Source organism: Apis mellifera, linkage group LG1 (genome assembly GCF_003254395.2).
Source record: "Apis mellifera strain DH4 linkage group LG1, Amel_HAv3.1, whole genome shotgun sequence".
NCBI lineage: Eukaryota > Metazoa > Arthropoda > Insecta > Hymenoptera > Apidae > Apis > Apis mellifera.
Window position 1 is genome coordinate 6721687 of NC_037638.1, and position 24003 is coordinate 6745689.

At 31.3% G+C, this 24003-nt stretch overlaps 1 protein-coding gene and 1 long non-coding RNA gene across 33 annotated transcripts in view; one reads left to right on the forward strand and one right to left on the reverse strand.

Moving 5' to 3' along the window:
- Positions 1 to 24003, forward strand: part of LOC100577254 (potassium voltage-gated channel subfamily KQT member 1) — a 126106-nt gene that overhangs the window by 69024 nt on the left and 33079 nt on the right. For 21 of the 31 annotated variants that reach the window (XM_026446083.1, XM_026446080.1, XM_026446087.1 and 18 more), the window contains 4 exons: positions 16497 to 16587; positions 20369 to 20495; positions 21374 to 21549; positions 21784 to 21924. In XM_026446083.1, coding sequence (XP_026301868.1) covers positions 16497 to 16587; positions 20369 to 20495; positions 21374 to 21549; positions 21784 to 21924 — 535 coding nt within the window. Of the gene's footprint in view, positions 1 to 2605; positions 3165 to 16496; positions 16588 to 20368; positions 20496 to 21373; positions 21550 to 21783; positions 21925 to 24003 lie in introns of all 31 variants that reach the window. The other 10 variants (XM_026446079.1, XM_026446077.1, XM_026446078.1 and 7 more) reach the window with 1 other exon arrangement.
- The window catches only part of LOC102656017, a 38631-nt gene continuing 20370 nt past the window's right edge, over positions 5743 to 24003 (reverse strand). The window contains exons 1-4 of one of the 2 annotated variants that reach the window (XR_001706346.2): positions 8016 to 8101; positions 6716 to 7231; positions 5858 to 6622; positions 5743 to 5768 (exon numbers count right to left, since the gene is read on the reverse strand). This is a non-coding gene — a long non-coding RNA (uncharacterized LOC102656017). Of the gene's footprint in view, positions 5769 to 5857; positions 6623 to 6715; positions 7232 to 8015; positions 8102 to 24003 lie in introns of those variants that run through there. The other variant, XR_003306503.1, reaches the window with a different exon arrangement.

Genomic DNA, 24003 nt, shown 5'->3' on the forward strand with positions numbered 1-24003 from the left:
TAGAATTCGATTTAGAATTTTACGATACATCGAAAAACTATTATCGAATTTATTATGGAAAGAAAGAAGAAGAAATGAAAAATGGCGGAAAGTGTCACATAGAATCAGGTATTAATTAGAGAAGTGTTAGTGTCACATAGGTTGGTGTTAATTAGAATTGCAAATATTCGACGGTTTTGGATCAAATATTCGCGAATAATTCTCACTTTATCTATCCATCAGAGCAAATGGCTAGATTTTTTTTCTATTTAATTTCTTTGTTTGATTAATTACACGAGAAGGAAGGAATTTTAATTCAATTCAAAATTGTAGGTTTTTTTTATAATGATCGATCTTGTCGAAGTATTTCGTCACTCTGTTCTATTTGTATTTCTATTTTCATTTATTTTTAGAATCTCTACTCGCTACATACGTCATAATCATGCATGCGAAATGTCTCGTATTTCCACGGTATTCGAGTGCACAATATTCACTTTATACTTGTCTTGTCAATCAAAAAACGAAGTGATGTGAAACAAAAGTTCCTCCGCAGAAAAGAAAAAAGAGACGTTGTTAAAGTTTTTGTCAATATTTTTTCTTTTCATCATTATTTTCGAAATGGTTAAATTGATCTTTTTAGGTTATATTTAATAATATTTTTTTTATATATAATTTATATATTTTTGTGTATCTTTCGTTTTAATTTAATCGTGAATGATTCGATGGGATATCAACTGGATAATCCAATGAAAACGCATTATTTAGAGTACTAATCTAATAACTGTTGTAGTATTTCAACAATCGGATGATGTTAATTGTTCACCAATAAACTCCAGTAATACCATTCTTTCGAATAAGATCTTTCCAATTTGATGTATATTTCGCGATTCATTCTCAATTTTTTTTTCGATTGGTACTTGAAACAATTTTAACCGATTAAATGAAATATATTAAAAATAAGATAAATTTGAATCTATATTTCAAAAGACTGTACTGTTTGCACAAAATTATAATAAAAAATGGCAACAACTTTTCCGTTAATCAACTAATTAATAAAAATTTCGCAGAATTCTGACATCTGCAAAGAAGGATGCACGTGCCGCCTCTTCTTTCGCGATAACGAAATTTCATCGATTGCTCGCGTAGCATCGTGTGAAATATCTTTATCTAAACATTATCTAAATAGCGTTTCACCTCTGTCTTACCACCCGTAATGGAAAATTGAAGTCGTTGGCGCTTACGTGGTACATACTTTCGATAACGATCTCTGTTAAGGAACAAAGGCCGCAATGAAAATACCATAGTTGACTAAAAAAGAAGGGAAAAAAAAAAAGTACTATAAATATTATCGCTTCGCGCAAAAAGTTGGCTTACCATAAGATAATAGCGTTGTCGTTATATTTCATCATCGCATGATCTGGATGGTTTATTATAATGAAAAATAGTTTTGTTTTTTTCATTTTTTTTTTTTTATCACAAACATTACGCTTTCTTTTTTATTATATAGTTCGTCGTTATATAGTATATAGGTGGGATTGGAAGTGTTTATAACACCGTTAACTTATCGGGTAATTGCTTTTTATAGTGGGAAACGTTTTAAGGACGATGTTGCGTGATGAGAATGATTTTTCTCTCGAAGGTTATGGAAATCTTTTCTCGAACCTTTATTTTCTTATGGGTGTTTCTCGTATCGATCGATTTCTACTGGAAACAAATTATATTAATATTTATCTCGAAATTTTTTTTTTATGTTATATTAGATTTTATGAATATATATAGTTAATAAAATAGAATATTGTGAGAGAAATGAAATAAATTAAAGAATATAACTGCTCTTTGTGAAAATAATCAAATGTTGGAAGATATTAAAAGAATAAAATTTTATATCGAACGAAATTGAAACAGAATAGAGACAGATACGTATTTCTTATTAAATTCTTTCTCGAAATATTCACGTTGATCGATGAGCCTGAAATTTCCAGACTTGTTCAAAAAAATTAATTGTTTCCCCGCGTCACAAAATTCAGACCACATAACCTAACATGCATCGACACAGACGTTGACGCGATAGAATTTCTTGTCGATGCAACGTCATTGCGAATATGATTTCAATCAAAAATCCATTGATCAATATCGATATACTTGTCGAAAAAGAATACAAATACCGTATTAGTAACATTAATCATTAATTATACGTATTTTAATATTTTGTTATAAATAATCGATAAGCAAATTTCCTCCAAAAAAAAGTGAGCAGCCAATTACAAAACCCGATCGTAAGCTGAATCTACATAAACATATATGAATATTAATAAATAAAAATGATAAGCAAAATTGTCTTAATCCCGAACATTGTTTCCATAATTTCAAGACCTCTCTTTCCCTTGATTTAACAAGTTGATATATTCACAGGACGATTTTCGACCAAAAAAAAAAAAAAAAAAATTTTAAACATTTGACTTCGTTGAATTAGAATTCCATTTACTCCTCTAAAAGATCCTCCCACGAATATATCAACACTTTTCCATCGAAATCGAAAATAAAAAAAAAACCGAGAGAAAATAAAAAAAAAAGAGGATGGAAGACAAAGGGGCCAATCGTGCTGGAAAAAAAAAAAATTGTCCAGGTGAGAGCAACGAGAGTCTTCCACGAGGCAAGGAGCAATGCTCGAGGCTGACGGAGAAGCGTTCGAGCGCCGCGGCCGCATACGCGGCCCTCCAGGCGAGCGAGGATGAGCTGATCGCGGAGCACTGCCTCGAGTCCGAGGACGCGGCGCTGAAAACGCCTGGAAGCGAGACGGAGGACACGGAGGACAACGGGGCGCAGATGGAGGAGGCCGCCTCCTCGCCTGGCCGCCGCTTCACCTTCCTCAGGCGGTTCCGATCGCCCAGATTCGGCGAGGCGCACCACAAAAGGGTGCCCACGCCGATGAAGAGGAAGTACAGGCGGAAGAAGAGCAAGGACGACATCATAAACAACGATATGAACGCGGCCGAGGTGGAGCCGCCGAGTTTGAACCAAGCCGGTGTCCCAGACCCTTATTATCCGATCTATCTGCCGATCGACCAGGCCTTCAAGGCCAAGTACGTGTTCCACCACAAGAAGGGGAAGACGTTTCAGGAGAGGTTGTACGTGTTCCTGGAACACCCCGGCGGATGGATCTGCTTCATCTATCATTTCACCGTGTGAGTACACTTTGTTTCTATGAGGGGACGGTGAAGTTACGCCCCTCTGCTTGGGATTGATCCAGACCTGGACAGGATAAATGGTAATTCGTTGATCGAATTCGCCGATTCCTTCTTGGAATATTTCTTTTTTTATAACTGCGATGAGAATATCGTTTTTTCGAATTAAAATATTCGAATTCTTATCGAAAAAAAGTTACAAAGATATTCGATAACTTTTTTTAGGTGAACGAGATTTTTTTCGAGATTATTTCCTCAATTTCAATTCAAACACCTCGAAGATTTTAATATTCAGATTGAAAAAAAAATATATAATAGAGTGACTTCTCAGCATTTTAGGATAAATTAAAAATTTACCTTCGACCGGATAACCTTTCGACGCTAAAGCGGATACTATTCTATATTCATAAACCTTGACAATCTGCACCTGCAGTCGTTAATATAAATTATTATATTCCTCGATTTTGAATTCGCTCGAATCGCTCACAGAACGCATTATTCCTCTCTGCGCTATAATCTATACGTACACGTACACAAGCATCGATACGATTGTGTTTCGAATTAATATTCGAAACTGACATTACGTCGTATGTACTAAACGTGAAATTGATTCGGACTAATGCAAGGATCAACGCGTTACGTAGAAGCGTCTCTCCTTCCGAATAAACTGAGCACGTGGGGAATTAGAGACATATCGACAGATTCGTTACTCTGTTATGTCCACCGTCGAGGTTTCTATCCGTGCATAAGCAGCCCACAAACGATATTGGGAGTCGAGTGATGGATTTAAGTCGGTGATTCACAAGATCGTTGTACGTTGTTCATTTTATAACGTTGCGCGAGTTAAACCCATCGCTACAAAGTCCAAAACTGAAACTTTTGTACTTTGTGGCGATTTTAACAATACAACTAGAGATTTTTGAGATGATTTCAAGTAACTTTTTCCTTTGGAAAAATTTTCGTTTCGATCTTGTTAACGATTTATTAACGAAAAGCATTAACCAATCACAGTGCGATTCGTCGACCGCCATTGTTTCTGTTCTGTTCTCTCTTCTTTCCAACAGGTATTATGTGACGAAGGAACGAGTAAAGTTTAATATAAAAATATAATAAAGTTTATGCACGTTGGATCGGGCGAGAACACACGGTCCATGTTTTATGGATGCAAATAAGAAGGAAAGATGGAAATGTATTTGTGCATGGAGGAATTCCAATAGAAAAATAGAAATGGAAGGAGAATAACTTAGACATGTTGTTGTAACATGTTGTTGAAATACATTGCGGCCAAAACTTTGAAATCGATAACTTTTTTTTTATGAAATTTCAAATTGAAATTCTAATCGGAAAAATCTTTGGGGAAAAATTTGTTGTATACAATCTCAATTATAATAAATTTCATTTATTTACAAATATTTTATTCAATTTAAATTCCTACAATTTGTTGAGAAAATAATATGTAAAAAATTTTCATTTCATCAAAATGCATCGGGTCAAAATGTTGAATTATAGTTTATAAAAAAAGAAAAACTAGAAATTATTCATATCATACGATCAATCAATATTTAAATATTATTCGTACGCTTTTGCATATTTCAATCAATAATCTTATTCATCCTCTCGAGGATCATTTCCTATTTTCTGTACACAATCCTCTATCCTGTCCCCGAAGACAAATATTTCTCTGTATTGGAAGCAACGTCAGTTATTCGAAATAGAAATGGTTTGATTCAACAAGTGAATCGAAATTCTTTTGTATCATATATGTATGTATATAGATATAGAATGTTAATATATTCGTGGAACAGATTTAGAGGATTCTAGAGGCCAGAGAAATACAAAAATATCGATTGAAGCTTATTTATTAAATTATAAGTAATTTAAGTTTGCGGTAAAAATAAAACGTGACAAAAATAGTGTAACGAAGATAGAGCAATCTCACAATCTTTCGTTTTAACAAAATTCTATATTTTTGTTTATAAGGAAATTATAATTAATTATTATTTTATTATAATACGATAGAAAGTAACAATTACTTTGGACAAAGTAATTAATAGTAATATGTAGTCTTGAAACTTGTTGGTAAATGTGATTACATAACTTCCAACGTCATTATGCAACTTTTATAAAAGGCTAGTATATAAGAGTTTGAAATTATTAAATATATACTTTGATTAATTGTCTACTTTGGCTCAACGTCAGTAAACTAAGCTTTAAACTTCACGAACTATTGCTCGAATAAAGTTTAACTTAGTCCTACGAATCTCAATCGAGAAAGATTCATAAAAAATACAAGACTCATAAAAAAATTTCTATCCTAAAGTAAATATTTACAAACTATCTTCCAATGGACATAAATTTCTTGTTACAATTACCGTCATAATTTATCACAATTTTTTTTTTATCTTCAATTTTCATTCTAACTTTTATTCTAATATCGAATATTTCAAAATACGTATATTTAGATATTCTTTGAAATTTGCTTCGAAATTGAAATTTCGAAATAGTACTCCTGGACATGCATGCATTTGTATGATTGCATAAAATATCACGAGCCAGGGATATAGACACTCCATTTTTGCCCCTTGGTCACGTTGGATGCCATCTCTAAAAAAAAAAAAAGAAAAAAAAGATAAAATGAAATACAGTTACGTGTTAACAAAAAAAAAAAAAAAAATAAATAAATATCTACTCACCTTTCCCAACTCGGAAATTGTGAAAATCGTAAAAATGTTATCACCAAGGTTTCACGTCTTACGAGGTTATTTTTAACCCCCGTTTCGCGAGACGAGCGCCGCGAATAAACGTCATCGTAAAACCTTCGACTAAAAGGAAGGCACTGTTCGAAAGTATACATGTTTCCACCTCCTCTTAAAACGTGTATATCGTTCCTGACCGCTGTTTTATTTCCGTTTGCTTCTTCGTTCGGGTGTATCGTAAAAATCCATCTTTGATCCGCCCACGACCCCATCACCTGCATAAGGATCAAAATACTCTCGGTTTTCTCATGTATTATTCAGAATTTTCGTCGTTTTCCATTATTCTTTCTTTTTTTTTTCTCACTTTTTTCAATCATTCTCTCTCTCTCTCTCTCGCTCTCTCTGAGCACGCGTGTCCTTCCTTTTTCAAAGTTGCCGCGAAGTACCGCAACCCTTTAAATAATTCATTACGAAAACAAAGTACATGCAGAATGGAACGTGGCATCGAAGCCTATCGATCGCATGAATGCGACGTTTATGCTCCCCTTTTTATCTTCGCCTCCTTCCCTTTTTTTTATCGTCTGCTATATGACAGCAAAACGATTGTTCTTATCGTTCCTCGTTAATTTCCTGTTGCAGAGAATAGTTTCTACTTGACGCTTTTAATGAGGCTGCGCTATGCGTTCCGTTTTTCTCGTTGCTTCAGTTTCCGGTTTTACTGGTCATTATTAGTCATACTTGTTCCAAACGGCGAGTTTGGACCTTTGGAAATTGAATCACATATGATTAATCTGTTATTTATTGTTTTAAAATGATTTTTGATAGAGAATATATATATTTGAATTTGTACGATACCTTAAATGACTGATGATCATGTTGGATTCTTGAACTATTGGTTATCATAATATTTAAATATATTCATTGTTTAAATCAGGAGTGATCAACTGCTATTCTCATGGAAATTCCTCTATGTGTAAAGCAGAATTTTTTATTCGATGTATTAAAGTCAAAATTCTGCAACGTTCCATGATACTGATTCGTCTCTTGTTCGAATTTTCCATTGCTATATATTTTCGCTTATCTCTTTTTTCTCTGGACACATATGTTGGAGAATTTTCAACCGGGTGACCCGTGTTGATTCCACGATAATAAAGTACGCTATCGCAGTTTTGACGATGCGAAACGTCACGATCGGAAATTATCACGGAAGCGTCTTTCATTTTGTCCTCGACGCAGTCACACTCACAATTCGAACGCGCCATTCATTTCCGAATACGTGGATCTCTTTTTCGTCAACTTCGAACATGTTTGAACTGCATAATTTATCTGGTTTCCTGGTATATCCTTCTTTAGACATTTTTTTTCTTTAACCTAGAAATTATCAACAATAAAATCAGCTTTCTTTATAATTCATTAATAATATGAATTTTAATTTAACAAAATATTGTTGACATACTTGAAAGAAAGAAAAGTCGGTCTACTTCACGCTATATTACTTGATAAAAATCCAAAGTAATAGTTTAACTATACTTGCTTGGTCAATTGATATCTTGGACAGTATGCAAAATAGGAATAAATATTGCACTCGAAGTGATAATGATCTCAGATCGCGTGTCATTTTATATGAGAAATTTTTCAGTTCAGAATATTTCAAGGAATTTAAATTAGATCACGAGAGTTGAATGTAATGATTTTCTATTGCATAGATTGATATTCAAATTATCGCTATTATTGTGTTGTATTGGTACACTGATTTGGATTATTTGATAATAATTCAAAATAGAGAAAGGGATATGAGCTTAATGAATTTGCAATACTTCCGTGGATAAATTGCAAGATTATCTCAATGATAAATTATTTCCTATCTATAGAATGTTTCGTCCGAGTTGAATAATTTATTAGTCACAGTATATGTAAGGAATGCTGCATAATTCTATACTATATGAAATATTCCCTATCTTCTAAATTATGTAAAGATTGAGTATTTATTAAGAGGTTATAAGACTAATTTGACTCTATCACTAATTCACTTTGTGAAATTTTCTTTCGAGAGAAATTGATAAACTTACAATTTCATCTATAAATTTATGAAATGAATTTTAGGAATATTGCAAATTTTTTTTGAAATAAAAGTAATAAATATATCAAAGCTTACCTTTTGAATGTAACTGAAACATTAGTTGTAGTTTTTATTTATCTGATTCGAATATGAATACTTGTCATCCATGTTGTCACTGTGTTGCATGTATGCATACTCATATTTAACATAGTTTATAAATATAAATTTATCAATGTGTTAATGATAAATATAAAATTGTGAATTTTTTTTTAATATCATAAATAATAAACTTTTTCTAATTGGAAAATTATATAATTTTATAAAATTTAAAATGAAAATATTTTAGATGATTAATCAGCCAATCAGCAACCTTATACAATGACACGTCATAGGGACTTTTATAAATTACATTGTTAATAGGTGGCACTTCCCGCCTTTCTTTTACTGTTTCTTTTCATAACCTTTTCAAATAAATGGTGTAACATCACTTGTGCGCGGTACATCGTTTTGTTTTCCGAATTCTATTCTTTTTTAACGCTATTTTGTCGTAGATTAAAATTGCGTAGTGATTATTATTCTAATATATTTTTTTTGTATTTCGATATAATAGTGAAATGAATTAAACAGTGAATCAGTCTGTTTAGATAGATCTTTTCAAAAGTCGTTATTCTTCGTTGCTTCATGTTTAATTTAAAAACGTCGTATATATTTTTCTAAAGTAAATGTTAATCAGTATCAGTATCACATTTATAACGTTATATATGATTTGTTCGTATTCTGAAAAGTATTGATAAGTGTTCAGTGAACGAGAAAGTGTACATTTTTTTATAATCGATGTAAAATTGAAGACGAATATTTGTCGTTTCTTAGCTCATTTCTTAACAAAGGAAATAGATATATTGTGTGTATAGCATATAATCGACTATCTGCACGAAAGGTTTCTCAACGAGACGATGATTTTTTATCGAAAATAATTTTAATTGCGTAAGTTTTTCTCATATTTTTTTCGATTTATTCATTTTTTTATTTTTAATGATTATTTTTAAATTTATAAAAAAATTTTTCTAAAATGAAAAGAATACATCATATTTCTATATCTTTCTATAACCTATCTTTCTATAATCTATTTTTTGAATATTAATATTTTTTCATGAAATTTTCTTATAAAATCTTATTAGTATTATCTATAGTAGCATTTTACTCGAAGAAACGTCACATTAACTGCTAATGCTTCGGCCTACTTCCCTGACTGCATAAATAGCAGCATTATTAGGTGCAATACATATGCCGGCTATTTGCGTGTCGCTTGTTATTTTTAGAAAAGAAATCATTCTCGACGATGCATACGCGTAATCTTTCCGAGTTAGGCATGCCACGAATTTTTCGCATTTCAATCCTCATTCCATACATGAGCATCGTTAAATTTTTTAATGGTCAGGTGTGCTCATTCGACACAGAAAAATATACATATATATTTGCGAGTATCGATTTCGCAAACGACATTTCGAGTTCGAAGCGAAGTTCACGACAACTTTCTCGTGAACTTTTGTCAAAATTTTTTACGATTTATCGGAATTATTTTTATTATAATTTCGGAAATTAATCTTTGGTTCTCGAATAATTTTATGTAAAAAGAATGAATTGTAAAAAATTTAAACATTTATTGAAATAGAGTGTTCGAATCTTGAATTTTTTTTTTTGATCTTGTTAAAGAAAGAGAAATTAATCGTCTATTTTATTTTCCATATAATTTTGAGTGATTTTTATTTTTATTATTCCAATTGTTATCGAACAAATTTTTTTTTAAAAATCAATTTGAAAAACTACTGGTTAATTGAGAGTAGAGAGGTTAGTGATTTCCTGAATTTTTTCAAAATTTTTGAAAACCTGAAATATTGAAAAAAATCGGAAGGAATAAAATAGTCCTAAAGGTAAAGGAAGATGTAATAAAAGGGATAATATGGAATCATTTTCACGCTACGAATATTTTAAAGCATAAAAAACTCACATATACTAACTTTATGGAGTATCTATGCAAGTATTGTTAAAAGCACATATAATAATATGGAATATTTTTAGTAGGTCATAGCTAGGATATATATTCTTTTAATGGAGTCATATAATTATTAATTCAGTAATTGATGCAGCTTCTTTTACTCTCTAATAAAAAAAATTAACTTATTTTTTTTAAAAAATACCAATAATTTAGTTTCAATTTTATTTATATAAAAGATTCTTTTTAATTTAAAAAAGAAATTATTCATTGCAATAAAATTAAAGTAGTTAAGAATTTTTCCATTAATTATAATGATATATCTGAAACTTCACCAGAGTTTCACATTTTTATTTAAAATAATTCAATATGCTTATGATCTATTAAACAGATTGTCATTAATTTCAGAGTGGTAGGATGGCTTGTTTGAAATTACAATGTGTGATACGTTTATAAATTTATAAACTTTATGGGTATATTCACTTTGCGTGCTGATATATAATTCAGATTTCAATTGTCTATATTTATTCATAAGTTGATGATAATTCAATGTTTGTTTCGCATTATACATAATTGATGTTTATTAAACGAGATACTTGTCTATAATAAAAAAAAAAAATTCTTCAAAGATGTTATTTCAGAGATACTAAATGGCACATTTTTAAATATTTATTAAAATATAAATTTCATACAATTGTATACATTATTAATCCATACTCGAATATTAATTGCTAGCATTATCAATTCTAACAAATCTTCTCACAAATTTTCGAATTACCAAAATTAATTATTAGAATAATAATACACATAAAAAAATTCTCTTATCTTTCAAAGTAAAGTGCACATCGCGAATGAATCCTATTTTTCTCACATTCTGCGATCTGATTATCGAAACAATATTGCTCGCAAGTGTTTTATACAATTATAACATGGAAAGGACTAAAAAAAAAAAAGGAAAAGAGAAAAATCTGATTCAAGCTTAATAACGAGCGATAGGAACGGACAGATCGATCGAGAGTAAAATGCACGGCGTGGAAAATTCATTTTCGGCGAAATTGCGGTTTGTATTATTTTACCGATCGTTTCCGCCCGTTGAATTACCACAGACTCGGTCATAAACGAATGTCAACGGCGCCTCGTAACAATCGAGTTACGTCTTATTTTTTTTTCGATTTGTGAAAACGATACGCGTGAATAAATATATCATCTTTGTACTTTTTCTATTTAAACGAATTTGTTTAGAATTTTGATGAAAATATTTAACAAGATATTAGTGCAAGAAAATTATAGTTCATCTTATGTATTTAATCATATTTTATCGCTAGGATAGTCTATACGATTAGTGTGCTCTCGACATCGATAGACTCTTCATCGTGGAGGACGGTCGATAGGTGCTCGAGAATTTATCCCTTGTTGGTCGAACGATTTTGTCGAGTGGTATACAACGAATGTATTATAAGCGACACTTTTCTGATTTTCCAAAGAGGATTTATTATAATGCTATCCAAATATACCGTTTCGTGATACATTCTTTATCTATCGTTTTAAATATCTATTATAATTAAAATTATCACCGAATTAGTTTTTCAAGGATCGTTTTAAAATAAGTGATCAATTAATTGAAATTAGAATTAGACTTAAAATTGTAACGGTTTTAAATTAGTTTCAGTAACTTTCGATAGATGGCACTATTGGTTCCTTTCTATTACCTTTCTTTCCTGTTCTATTCTTAACCTCTTAAGCGAAGTTAAGAATTTTTTTATGATCATTTGTTCGTTAATTTCTATCTTCAATCTATTCTTCAATAATTCATTTAAAAACTCGCAAACAATTTTCGATTTCTAAAAAAAGAAAAATACATACTTTTTTTTTGTCAATATAATACATATAATGTATTATAGACTCATCAGACCCAAAAAAAAAAACTAATTAATAAATAATAAAATTTCTTTAAATAACATTATTTAAAATATTTGAATAAAACTTACAGCCATTATCTTATACCTGTTCATACAACCTCGGCTACAGTTATTCGATTCATTGAATAATAAATTATTGAAGTAACTTATAGAAGTAACTTTATATCCGAACTTCGACCGTTAAAATCTCGCCCATCTCTCATCGAGGATAATATATCTTGTTTAAAAACGAATTTAAGAATCGAGATTTAAAAAAAAGGAAAAATAAAAGAAAAAGAATAACGAAAGGGGGAAAAGCAGAACGATAACGAACGGATACAAACTTATCGACACGAAACGGGCAAAGGTTTTGCCCAACACCGTAAAAAGGGCGAGAAGGGTCGCGCAAGGGACAATTATCATAGTAGGTCGACGAAGGTGACCCGTGAGGCAGCCGAGGGAGGTGTGCAGCCCGGAATTATAGTCGGTCGACACGCCATCTTAAAGCGTGGAACACGTGGAGACTTCGTTAACGCTCGTCGTTACTTAACGATCTATCGCTCCCTTAATAAATTACTTGCACAACCGGTCGAGCTGATTACCGCGATTCCTCTCGATCCACCGCGTTAATATCCCGCGGTATCTGCATTCGAAGAGATGCTGTCGGCCATATTTCAATTTGTATCACTTGCTATTACTATTCCTATTTTATCGTCACGCCTAATCCACACGGATTATTAATTCTTTGCATTTAAAATCATATTGTTTAATTTTCGAATAAATAATTAAATAAATATATTTGTTTCTTCGATAATTTTTAATTAACACTTTTTTTAGAAATTTATTTTATAAGAAGAAGGAAAAAATCTGGAAATCGAAATTTTAAGTGTTTTATCCTCGCAATTTTTTTTTTTTCTCTTTTGATACGAGCGAATCAAGCAGGATCAATGCACAGGTGTCACGAAAGGGGGTGCGGTACGCGAGATTGGGTTTAAATCGAATCGAATATATACCGAGGAAGTGGTGAAATCTCGAGTCATCTGCATTTCCAACTGTTAAATATCGGCCTACATATCGTGCTCGTGCATATTCTATCGCGTTGCTTCGTTTGTTATTCCGCATCGGCTCGTGGATCGTCTTCTGGTCGCGTGCCGATGCGGACCGCGGGTATAAATTAAATTGCTTTCGAGTTCGCCTGTGTATAATCGATGGAAAAATTTGTTGGGACGATTTGCGAATTTTCATAGCTCGCGTGACAGTGAAAGTAGAATTTTCGTTATTATCGTATCGAGATATTATTATTATTTTGTCGAATATTTGTAAGTTAATTCGAAACGAAAAATTTTAAATGAAAATCGAAATTTTTAATTTTTTCCAATCCATTTACTTTCGTTAATTGATTTCGAAATTAAAGATATTAAAAATTTTAATATTTTCTTTCCTTCAAAATATATGAAGGAAATATCAAACGAGATTATTTATTTTTTTAGAAAATTATATGTAAATGTATTTCTTCGTTTACTTTGTCTTTAAATTAATTTTTGTGAATAATAAATTTTATGTATATATATATATATATATATATATATATATATATATATATATGTAAATGTAAGTGGAGGTTGCAATAAGGATCTCGAAGAGTCGCGTAATAGTCGCATTTTGGCCATCGTGACTAAATAATTAAATTTCTCTCGGGAGTCAGAATCGTGAAATTCGTAGTTCCTCGACTGCGGATCGTATAGTCTTGATATCATGGAGAAGAGCATGCTTCATTTCTCATGCAGTAAATGTTCTATGAGATCGTCCTTGTCTCCGAGTCAGTAGCCTGCCGTACTTGAAAATTCGAAAAGGATTCATTCAAGTTACAGTTCCGTCTCCCTAGTTATATCTCTTAGTTTATCGCGTTCCCTCTCTGTAAATTTTATTTTTACCCGACTTTTTCGGGTCCCATGCATTTTAAGTAATTTTATTTTACTCGAGTAGAGTAACACTGCCCTATATTGCCTATATCTCCAGGCAATTCCCTCAACTTTCTTTTCTTTCTTTTTTTTTTTAGAAAAATTCTTTCCGTAACATAATTTATAACTTTTTTAATACATATGATATTTTAGTTCGTGCAATAAGTTGAAGTTTGTTCAATAATATTTGAAAAATTATTCATTTCTTTTTTAAATTATTTTACCTCAAAATGATAAATTTATTATCAAGTAAAACATTTTTGTAACCACGAAGAAAATGTCTAAACAACAGTTAAACTTTCGTCGATCGATTTAATAATGTGTATTCGTGACCGTAAACAGGTATAATTTACCGAATAATTGATCACTGCATTGTAATTACGGTATCTTATTGTTTCTTTCAAATTTGTGTGTGAATTCAATTATTTCGTGAGGAGGATAAGTAATATTATCGGTACAGTATTTCATATTCTTTTGTTTGAACGTATCTCGATATTATTTAGAATTCTGTGAAGTGAATATATACACTTCGCAAGAAATGCTTATCGACAGAAGCAAGACGATCGTTAACTTTTATTTGCAACGTCTATAGTTTGGACGTCAACGAATAGCTACGCGTAGCTAGGCGTATTAAAATTAGAAAAACTTTGAATCGCTATAACTCCGAACTTAGTTGCTTCTTGTGAACGAATGAACGATCATCAGAAGCGTGAAATTTTACTCTTTAAAACGGTTCTCGATTTATTCCAATGCAATTTTTGGTTCTTGAGATATCGTCGTGTAAAGAGAATGGTAATTTTTTTAATCCGCGGAGCTCTGGCTTCACTAACCTATCCCAAACTTCTGTGTTTCTTCAAGTGGAAGAAATATGCATTTCCAGGAAAAAATGTAGATCACTAAGTTGCGTGGATCCATTCGTACCTTAAGCATTGTCTCAAGTATTATGGACTCTTTGAATTCTTATATCTTGGTAACCGATTGAAATATCGGGATAAAACAAAGAAAGGAACACCATTGGCACGATTTTCTCTGTTTTTTTGAATGTGTCTTAATGACATATATATTTTTTTATATACTATAATTGAATAATTTAATACATTTTAATCGTATAAAAGTTTAATAACTAGATAAATGGATCTATAAATAGTATACCAGAGATAAAAATTTTATAAATTTGAGATAGTTTCTCAACAGATACTGCGATTAATTTTTAATTTTTTATCGTGATAATTGTAAGGAAGTAGATGATATCTTGAGTTGGGAGGATTATCGCGTTAATTGCCATAATTTAGAGAACCTATTTCGAGAGTGCAGTTATCTTAAGATGCACAGAATATATATATATATATATATATATTAAAACAACTTTGTGACTCGATTAATTACACGATTACAAAGTAAGATACATTGATACAAGATGGAAATGAATTTTGCGATATTCAAAATGACGAAATACGAAAAAAGTAGGGGATATCGAGTTTTGAATTTTATTTTAAAATTCAAGATCAAATTTCGAGCTTCTCTTTAATATTAATCTCGCATAATTTCTGAATAAATTATTCAAAATGCGTGATTTTCATTGTATCATAATTTTGAAATGAAAACCCAAATATTTTGTGATCATAATCATAAAGAAAGTCTCGTCTCGATAGCCCAGTAATCCAATACTGGTTTCGTGGAAATCTAATATGGAATTTGAGGTACGGCCTCGACAAAGAGGTGTTGTTTCATGATCATAGAAGGTCGATATCCCATTGCTTCGATTTTACTTGAAAGGGAAATTCTCCATATGGTATATCGTATACGTGCAAGTCCTTCTCTGTTTCGACGTAATTATCTTATAATACCCTATATTATTATCCTAATGATTTATCATTCGACAAAAATTTAATTTTTTTTAATTAAATTTTAATCAATATAATAACATTTTTATGACTGAATGGTCAACAAATTTTGAAATTCATAATTTTCAATTGATTCAAACGTGATTAAAAGTGATTTTTCTTAATCGTATAAACGAGCTAATGGCTAAAAATAAAACGCTTCTGTTATAAGCGCCTTTCCACCGCATGAATTGCAAAACTTGTATAGAGATATATAGCGGACGTCCCAGTTCGGCGGGACTATCTAAATGTCTCGATGATAAAACGGTTAGAATCGATAATGCATATGAATTGGCTCGCTTATAAATAAATCCTTTTTCCCATGACCCCAACCTGTTATTCCTTGATAATTAACGTCGCGACGATTGATTAATTTGCCGTTTGGCGTCTCATGAATTTCCAATGATTGCAAAATAAAGAGACTTAATCGAATCTATCCTTCTCATCGTATTTCGATTTCGATTTTTATTTCGTACAAGAATCGATCGATGTATAATTTAATCAAATGATTTCTGAAATTTATAATTTCAAGCAACTTTTTTTTTTGTTGCGAATATTAACGAGTTATTAAAGAAACACGCTTTGCCAATCACAGAGCGGTAGCGTTGGGTATGAACCACTATCGAGTCGAACGAACAAGTGGAAGCAAATGCGTTAAATAATTATTGGAAAAAGTTTATATCGAATAATTATACGAATATATATTATTATTAAATTAATTAACTTGTTGCTTCGACCTGATTTAATAACGTAGAGTAATTTTTATAAATTCCTCAATATGTGTGAAAATATTCGTACAATGTTTCCATTTTACTACGAAAATAACACGAAATTACTTTCAGGTTCATGGTGGTATTGGTGTGCCTCATATTTAGCGTTTTGTCGACCATAGAGCAATACAGTAACTTCGCAAACGAGACCCTCTTTTGGATGGTGAGTATTCCTTCATCGATTATTTTTAATCAATAAATCGACAATTATAAAACAATACGAATATTGGTTGAGTTTTTATTTTATATAATTTTGGCGAAGTAATAAATATACACGAATTGTGTATATTTCCAGCGATCCCTTCAACATCAAGGGATTCGTGGAAATGAAAGTTGACGTAGCCTTGTTACTGTTTGCCTTGTCAAACTTCCTCGAAATCATGCGAAATCACACGCGCCTAAACACACCGCGCAAACAAAGCATCGTTTCGCGAGTAATTCGAGCGTAGCTTGTTCGAGATAACCGGATTTAATTAATTATAAGCGGGATTATAAGCGGAAACTTGGTTCAAAGTTCGACGACTTTCGAGGAGGGAAAATCTCGAGGCCGTAAAGGCATTCAAACAAGAGCCACTCTTCTTCGAGAAATCACAGGGAACGATCTCTCCTTTATCCTATGTATCCTCCAAGCGAGGTGTTCCATCGGTCTTTTACGAACTTCTCGAGTAAACTGTGTGTGCTATTCTTTTATCTCGGTAAGCCTATACACTATAGTTTCGTATAAGATGGTAGTCAAGGCCATTTAGCCACTTCCTTTCACTCTATCTATATTTTCTGCCGCGTCGCGTCGTTTTCACCGGTTATACGCGAAACTTATCGCTCTCTGTGTATCGTTTTAAATTTTCTCGCGTAGAAAATTTGGAAAAGGAAATATAAAATAATATAAAATAATATATAAATAATATATAATATAAATAAATATAAAAATAATATATAATATATTATTTATAATAATATATAATATAAATATATATAAAAATAATATATAATATAAAATAATAATTGATATTTTTCAAATAGAATTATTTACGCGTGATACGCGTAATTAAAATATATCATTTGATGGTAATAATTGTATCATCCTGAAAAGCGAATTGTTTTATCGACGTGGAATTCGATTTTTATCTACAGATGGTAAAAAGTCGTGTGTAACGATTATTAGTTTTATCAATTAATACCGTTCGATTCTCTAAACTATAAATAAAACTTGCTCACTCGTGAGAGCAATTTCTTCGGGAAATCTTACATCATCGAAAATTAAAACGATTTTCCAACAATTAAAATACTCAACGTGCCAAAATTCATTCGCCTCGAATAATATACGATCGTAGCGCAATTTCCATTGAAATCTTTCCACGCGTAATTGAAATTCCGGCAAGTTTTCGGTGCGTGTCCCGATCCCACGAAAACGTGGTCACGTTTCATCCATAAATCATTATGCAAATATCGTGGAATAAGGGCGGTGGAAGGATCGCCCGAAGGGATAGCCAGCCCTAAGTGAGGGGTCTTTCTGCCTGTAGAATACCTGTCCAAAGGCATATATTGCAAAACTATAGATCCTGTTTATGCGTCTAAGGTATACATCATAAAAAGCTAGGGACTTGACAAGTTGTCCCTAATGACAAGCCATTCCCTGGCTTCCTGTTCTCTTGATAAAAATAGACTCGAAAGGACGAATTTTTTGAATTTTTTTTTTACATAAAAAATATATTATTTCTATTGCTATTATTATAGATGGATTGTATATTTATATTACTTGATTAATTGATTAAATTCAAGATCGAATAACATTTATCATAATTAATAATTTTTTCGAATAAAATTTCTTACAAAATTTAATTTTAAAATTCCAAATTATTAAATTATCTTATATTTCATTTTTATCCAAGCAAATCCTTCCAAAAAATCTTCGAATAATTTAAATCATTTTCGATGGTAATAATATTCGTTCTCAAATAAATCCATGGAGTTTCACAGATTGTCTTTAACACCATTTTAACTTTATTATTCAGATGCGTTGTATCTCGAATATCAACGAATCGTTTATATATGTAATAAGAATGGTGGAAAAAAAGAAAAAAAAAAGAAAGAAATGTGAAAGTTTCACGAAACAAGAGAACATCGCGATTCTGTCATCGATGTCCCCATTTTTACAGGGCGTCGTGGCATTGCAATAAAGGTCGTAACAATCGATATAGCATCTCTATATAACGTTGGAGCTCGTTGCACATTTATTTTAAGAACGGGGAACTAATGACTGCGCTACCCCAGAAAGTCATCAGGAAAATGCCTTTCTCGCCGTTATTATGATTATCGGCCGGTCGAGGCAATTTATTTCACATTTTTCTCGCTCATTTACCCGCGTACGTTTCTTTTTTTTTTTTTTTTAACGTAATCGTTAAATTGATCGTTCGATTAAATATACTTGAGAATCGAATTTTTATACAACGGTTACGATTTCATTGCACGATTCGTGTATTTTCGCGAATTGAAGTGAAGTTGAGAATTATTCGAATTATTAAATTTAAACTCGCGTATATAATTTCACTTTTATGCGAATATTTATTTATTTCGCGTAAACAATACGAATGAATATTTTATTATTATATTATTTCTTTCGATGTTAATTTTATTTGGATAATAATTGAATATTTAACTATATTCTAAATAAAGTAGATTGCAGATTTTTTTTTTTAAGCAAAATTAAATTTTTAACGAACACGAGTAAAAAAAGTGTCGTTTTTTTATTTCTCAAATATGATTGCGATTATATTTTTGATATTTTCTTCCAATTTTGCGGATTTAATGGGAATAAATGTGAAATTTATTTAAATTCGTGAGATATTGTCTTCAAACTTTATCACGAAACACATTTTAACGTGTATTTAATATTTTATCACGCGATGAAACAAAATGCAAATAATTATAAATATTGTTATAAATAAATAAAATTAACAACTTGAATTAATTATTTTTAAAATTTGATTAAAAGAAGATAAATTATCATAATTTATAATTCCAAAAATTTTGGAAATAATTTAAATTATTTATCGCGATGAAGATGAAAAAAAGTCCAGTGAAAAAAAAAAAAAAAATCACGTATTATAACTTTGGATCCGCATGAAATGCGGAGTTAGATATTTCTTCGAAAAGGTTAACCCTTTGAACCCGATGGGCTATTCAAACTGCTGTTAAAAAAGAGGTTTTTACGGTAACGTGGAGAATAAAGCGCCGTTCATATTGCATGAAAAGGGGAGGGAGGAAAAATCGTGAGTGGAACTTCAATTGACAGAATGTACGGAATATGAATATACGAAATGAAGATGCGATTATTCCATAATATTCTTTATCCATTATTTTTTTAAAAATTATTTAAGCTAGATACGTGTTTTATGATTAGAAAGTTGGTATTCGTGTAATAATTAATAGCTTAATTTAAGCTCTTTTCAGACCGTTTAAAATTATGCCTTTTAAAAAAAAGAAAGAAAAAGAAAAATATTACTCGCCATTCATCGTTATCCATTATTTATTTCAAGAGAATTTTTATACAGCTGAAGTAAAAATAGAAGTCATAGAAAATAATTATTGTATAAACATTTATTAATTATATTTTATATACATATTTGTAAAGTATCAGGAATTTTATTTGTAAAATTTTTATTTGTTATAAAATTTACACTGTAATATTACATAAGAATAATTTCTCTTGTTTATTTGAAAAAATTGGACTTGATTGTTTTATAACACAAAACATTGGGATCTTTTTTATAATATTCAATTATCATATATATTTAACTAGAAATAACAGGATGGCAGGATGAGAAATACGAAAAATATGCATTTGCATATAAAAATTTAAGTTATTTAGAGAGAGAAAGAACGAAACGTAAAAAAAAAAAAAAAAAAATATTTTCATTTTAACATTTTCTTTTTTTCGTTCGCAGGAAATATGTCTGGTGGTGTTCTTCGGTGTGGAGTACTTGGTGAGATTATGGAGCGCGGGTTGCAGATCGAAGTATATGGGCTGTTGCGGCAGGCTCCGCTTCATACGGAAACCGATTTGTATCATAGGTGAGTAGTGCGTTCCCGCTAATGCACGGCTGATCCCGGTTCAATTAGCTCCGTGCCCGAGGGTTAATCCGATATTCTCGTCCTCCGATTGTCATAGTCGAAATTAGAATTACCTCTTTGAAATTTCCCTCCGGTGTCAAAATTGTTTGTCCTTATTTGTCTGGTTAATGTCTTAGTAAAGTATCGTGTAATTTATTTCTGTATATTCTGATTAATATCGAGCGAAAATTTATATGAATTTTTTGAGATTAATATGAATTTCGTGAATTCTATTCTATTTATTTCTATTTATTTCGAAAAAAGAAATCGCGTTGAAGAATTTTTTTACTCTTAAGAATTATTTTCTGTTGGATGGATATTGAGAGTTACCTTCAGAGGATCATTTACAATGTAAGATGCAGTTGGAAAAAATATTCGTAAGAGTAACTCGAAAAAGTTTTATTTTTAAATGTATTTACATTCGAGACAATGTTTAATATCATACTCTTTCTCAGTCTACTACGAATGCCCGAATGTAACGAAAACAAACGTAGCTATCGTGCGATTACTATTATTTACTTTTGTGTTTCGCCTACTGTCTCGATTCGAAGAAGTCGTCGATAATAGACCGACCGAGCGTATGTAAACAAATTCGAGACGTAATTCTAAATCGTACGCTCAGTCGTCGTCCGAACGCTTCCCTAAGCGTTACGATTAATATATAATATAATTGAGCGAATTCTTTTTTACGTTTTACGAATCATAGTGTTTAAAAAAAGGATTATTGATATATATTTCGTTCTTTTATTACATTTGAAGATAAATACGAATTATTACGGAAAAGAGAAAGATAAGTATATTGATTTCATTTGTTTTTTCTTTCTTTTATCTTTGTTTAGATTTAATCGTTGTGGTCGCCTCGATGGTGGTGCTGTCTGTAGGAAGCAACGGTCAAGTGTTTGCCACTTCTGCAATAAGAGGCATAAGATTTTTGCAAATATTACGAATGCTTCATGTCGATCGACAAGGTGGCACGTGGCGACTTCTCGGCTCTGTTGTTTTCATCCATCGTCAGGTATTTTATTATTAACTTTATTAATCTTTATAAATCTATTTATTCATTTTATATATATAAAATATTATACATGTATAGGTTAGGTTATATGCATAAGTTTATATCTATCAGATTTAAAGTAGAATATATATATATATATATATATATATATATATATATATTCTATTTTACAATAATTTCGATATTTTTTTATTTTAAATTTTTATAAATGAGAATATTTTCGATATTTTACAGGAGTTGATTACGACATTATACATCGGGTTCCTAGGTCTCATTTTCAGCAGCTACTTTGTGTATCTTGCCGAAAAAGACGTAATAGGCCCCGATGGAAAAACAGATTTTTCCAGCTATGCCGATGCACTTTGGTGGGGCGTGGTGAGTGAAAATTCACTTTTTAATGCACGTTTATTATAGTAATTTGTTTTTTTTATTATTTAAATTTCGAATGTTTGTAAATTGAAATTTTTATTAGCGTAATTAGTAAAATATAAAAGTCTATAAATTCATTCTTTGAATGTATCAATCTACGTATCGCGTTACATTAATGTATCTATCTCAAAATTTTCGATTTTTGATGATGTTAAAATTACGGAATTTATTTTTTTCTTTTTCTAATTTATAATTGGTATTTCATTCGGAATTATTTATTTAAGGTATTTACGATTAATTTAAAGTTGAAATAAAAATTTAATTGTTAAATCAATTGATGAAATAATTGGAAGCCAATTATTTCGAGTAACTGGTACATTAATGTAGAATCGATAGGTAACATCGGAGTTCGATTGCCCGGATGATACAGTTAAATGAGAAGAAATATAAACGTTCCATTGAATAAAATGAATTTCGAACCATTTTTTTTTTTTCCAATCATCGTGATCGTCGATCGATTTTACGATTCTAATCTCGCCATTTTAAAAAATTCGATCGATTCGTAGTTTTATTTAAAGGAAACGAAATTAAATAAAAATTTAGAGAAAGACAAAATTATCCCCTCGAAAAAATATTTTCACGTGACACTTGAAATTTTATATTTAAATTCAAAGATATTTCTTTCGATAAGTTCGAACATATCAAATTGCTTTTAAATATTTGCTTTGAAATATTTTCACTGATTGATCAGGCAAACATTCACAGACTTTCGTTTTAATTCACAAATATATTTCTCTCGTCGTTTTCATTGCGAGCAAAATTTTAATAAAGGAGAAAAATTATTATTTCATTTTTATTGTGGAGAGGAGGGGGATGTATTAACATGCTTAAATTCACCATCCAAAAGATATTTGATCACCCTTTAAAATAGAATAATCTTTTAAAATTGAATCGAACAATTTTTTCTTTCTTTTCAACATCAAATACAACACTTTCAAACAAATACACTCTTTTTCGAAAGAGACGAACGACAAAGTATCTACTTTTTAATCTCTTTGTTAATCGAATCCTTGTATCAAAATTGTGTTTCATTTATTTATTTCTCTTTTTTTTCGAAGAAGATTCGAAAAAAAATTGTTCTCCAAAAATGATCACTTTTTCAAACGAATAATAATAATTTCTATCTACACCAAATATATCCTCTTCCTCCCTCCAAAAAAAAAAGCACTCACTCGAGTCCTCCACCAAACCACTCATACCGTATATATCCAATCCCATTCACTCGCCTTTATTTAATAAGCCCGTCCATTGATACAATTTCTATTAACGCCAATAATTAATTCGGGGGCGGGGCGATTATATACTCTCCCTAACTGAAAACGAATCGAATCGAATCGAATCCCTACGAGCGTTGTTTGTCAAACGGCGGTCGCTAATCGCTCGGAAAATATATATCTGTATTTATAGCTAGCTCGTTGTCGAACGAGCGCCAAGGGATCGATGATGGGGGGGAGAGCGAGCCGAGAGATTTAAATGCGGGCTTGATTAACGCCGCCTCGCGGATTCAACCGATTTCCATCCGATTTTCCGTGAGGTGGAGGGGGAAGAGGAGCAGAAGGAGGAGAAGAAGAGGGGGATTGGCTTCCCTCTTGGAATCGTTCCCGCGCTCTAACCCTATCCGGGGCGAGACAGACGCGACGGGGAATTGAAATTTTAATTAGGTTGTTTTTCAATTTGGCGTTAATTACCGGGACGCTCGACAGGAAAGAGGTTTTAATAAAATATTCGTCGGACGATAGCGTGGTGGTTACTGTGGCCTCGAATTTGACGAGAAATTATTATTTTTTTTTTTTTTTATTTCGTTTGTTTCTCTCTCTCTCTCTCTCTCTCTCTCTCTCTCTCTCTCTCTCTCTCTCTCTCTCTCTCTCTCTCTCTCTCTATCTCTCTATCTCTCTCTCTATCTCTATCTCTATCTCTCTATCTCTATCTATCTATCTATCTATATATCTCTATCTCTATCTCTATCTCTATCTTTCTTTCTCTCTCTGTCTCTCTCTCTCTTTCGTGTATTCGTGGTTACATGTT